General features: G+C 29.8%; 1 protein-coding gene across 1 annotated transcript; it reads left to right on the top strand.

Annotated features, from left to right (window-relative positions):
• The first annotated feature begins 350 nt into the window (after positions 1-350).
• Positions 351-1,871, top strand: LOC131648089 (transcription factor MYB41-like). Its single transcript, XM_058917880.1, has 3 exons — positions 351-552; positions 644-773; positions 1,018-1,871. Exons 1-3 carry the CDS (start codon positions 420-422, stop codon positions 1,748-1,750), a joined length of 996 nt encoding a protein of 331 aa, XP_058773863.1. The 5' UTR covers positions 351-419; the 3' UTR covers positions 1,751-1,871.
• The last annotated feature ends 918 nt before the right edge of the window (positions 1,872-2,789 follow it).

Raw genomic sequence — 2,789 nt, 5'->3', positions numbered from 1 at the left:
ATCTATAAAATAATTAAAATTATATTATTCACTTAAATTAAAAAAAAAAACACCATTATTCAGTTTTGATTCTGTATGAGATTTTTAAATACATGAGATACTGTATACAAGTAGTGCATACGTCTACAATGTATCTATATTATATCAAATAAATACAAAAAAGTGCATATAATTTGATAATGTAACACACAAGATCATATCATGTATGCATTGTTGAAATACGTTGCATATGGGCGGCACCAAATCCTTTTGACTTCAAACATATAACCTTCATTTCTTCTACTATAAAAACAAACTTCATTATGCTTTACTTTAGAATATACAATACTTTTTACTTTCCTCTTTCCATTTTTTGGTGCACTTTTCAACTATTCATAATCATAATAATATAGTTTCATCTTCTAGCTAACTTTTTGAATATGGGAAGATCACCTTGTTGTGAGAAAACTGGACTCAAGAAAGGTCCATGGACACATGAAGAAGATCTTTTGCTTATCAATTATATTAATTCTCATGGAGCTGGAAATTGGCGTAACCTCCCCAAAAATGCTGGTATAAATTTTATTACTAATTTCCTTGTTCTCTAATTAATGTACTTTAATTAGTTTCTAATGAAGTTTTTTTTGGTGAACTAATGTTATAGGTCTTCAAAGATGTGGAAAAAGTTGTCGGCTTCGTTGGACTAATTATTTGAGACCTGATATCAAAAGAGGAAGATTCTCGTTCGAAGAAGAAGAAGCCATCATTCAACTCCATAGTGTCATGGGAAACAAGTATGTGTATTGTTTTACTTTCTTTTTTTAGCAAAACAATGAAGTACATCAGTTGAAGTTAGATTTGGATTCTCTGTAGCGACTCTGCATACCTTTTAAATTTAAAGAGAAAAACAATCTCTTTAAATTTAATGAATCTGCATAGCCGTTACATACGAATTTTACACTAAACTTTGCCTGAGGTTTAAAATTTCTTTATAATATAAAGGTTATGCTAAATTTTTAATTTTATTGTTTGTCGTAGATGGTCGGCTATAGCAGCAAGACTACCGGGAAGAACAGACAATGAAATAAAGAACTATTGGAACACGCACATTAGAAAAAGACTACTTCGAAGTGGAATCGACCCGGTGACTCATACTCCGCGTCTTGATCGTCTATTCGACATGTCCTCCATTAATATTCTCAGATCAGCTTTACTAGGATCCAACCCTTCATTTCTGAATCTATTAGGTGGTGCTCAAGCTATGATGAATCCAGAATTGTTAAAACTAGCTGCAACTGCCACACTATTAAACAACAACAACAGCAACAACAACATGAATTTGGTTTCACAGAATCAGCAACAGTTCAATAATGTTGCTAATTATTCTACTCAACAACAAGTACAAAATAATCAAGTTTCTTTACAAGATCAGTTTCAAATACCAACTCAAACTCACAACAATATTATGAGTAGTTCAAATTCAGCTGAAACTTCAAATCCTTGTTATTTTGGAGAAGATTTGATTTCTAAACAATATTCAGAACTGTTTCATTGTCTTAACAATGGAAACAATGAAAATATGGGATACGAATCGGTAATATCTTCTACGCCTTTATCGACTACGCCTTTATCGACGACACCGACACCGACACCAACACCATCATCAACTTATGTGAATAGCTGCACAGAGGAAGAGAGGGATACATATTGCAGTGACATATTCAAGTTTGAAATTCCACAGGGTAGTTTGGATATTAATGATTTCTTGTAAATATTTGTACATAAGATTGTGTTTAGGTACAAATAGTGTTTACTATAAATTGTTATAGTTAGTTAGTTTGCATTGGTTATTCTTGTGTTATTTGATTTTTTGGGTTACTCAGAATAATTTGTTGTGGTGTTGTTTATTAATTTTTGGTTGATAATAATACTATTTGTTGTATAATTTTACTGGTGTGGTATTTGTTTATCTAAATGTTTCCTCTGTTTCTAAGAATATTTAAAAGATGATAACTAATAGAAATACATTTTTTTTTTATATAAAAGTAGTAACTAAAAAGGAAACAAATGGAACATTACTACAATTTTTTTTTTTTTGACAAAAACAGATTACTACAAATTTTAAATAACAATAAAAGTAAATAAATATAAACAAGTTAACATCTCTAAGATTTTTTTGGTTTGCAGATGAACTGAAAAAAAAAAACCGCTATAATATTTCTAAGATTTTGGGGCACCTTTGAGAATTAATGACAGTGTTACAAACAAATTTTGCATATTTCTATCTCTAAAGTTTTGTAGCTATTCCAAAGTTCCTAGTAGTTGGATTGGACTAAGGGACTATTGCTTCCCACTAAAAATCCGTAAGGAAAATCGTACAGAGAAATAATTATTGACAAATGGTGACAAATATTGACAAAATTTTGTGCTTGTCTCTAATTATGTCTTATTCTCATAATTAAGTAAAGCAAAAAAATTCGAATTAGACCGGATGCGGGTGAGGGAAAATTTAGTTTTTAACTATTATTAGTTTAATTATTAGCTTTTGTTGCTATGAAAAAAAAATCATGTGTTTTTTTTTATAAAAAAAGTTACAATATGTGGGTGGGTGCGGGGCGGGGATGGATGTGATTAATTGTTACACCCGATTGAATTTGGCAGGAAAAAATTGTACAAAGAGGCTGGACAAAGCTGGTAATGCTTAAACTCAAGCTCCATTGTCACGCCTATATATATATATATATATATATATATATATATATATATATATATATATATATATATATATATATATATATATATATATATAT

This window comes from Vicia villosa, linkage group LG2 (genome assembly GCF_029867415.1).
Source record: "Vicia villosa cultivar HV-30 ecotype Madison, WI linkage group LG2, Vvil1.0, whole genome shotgun sequence".
Taxonomy (NCBI): domain Eukaryota; kingdom Viridiplantae; phylum Streptophyta; class Magnoliopsida; order Fabales; family Fabaceae; genus Vicia; species Vicia villosa.
This window is presented reverse-complemented; position numbering and strand designations above follow the sequence as displayed.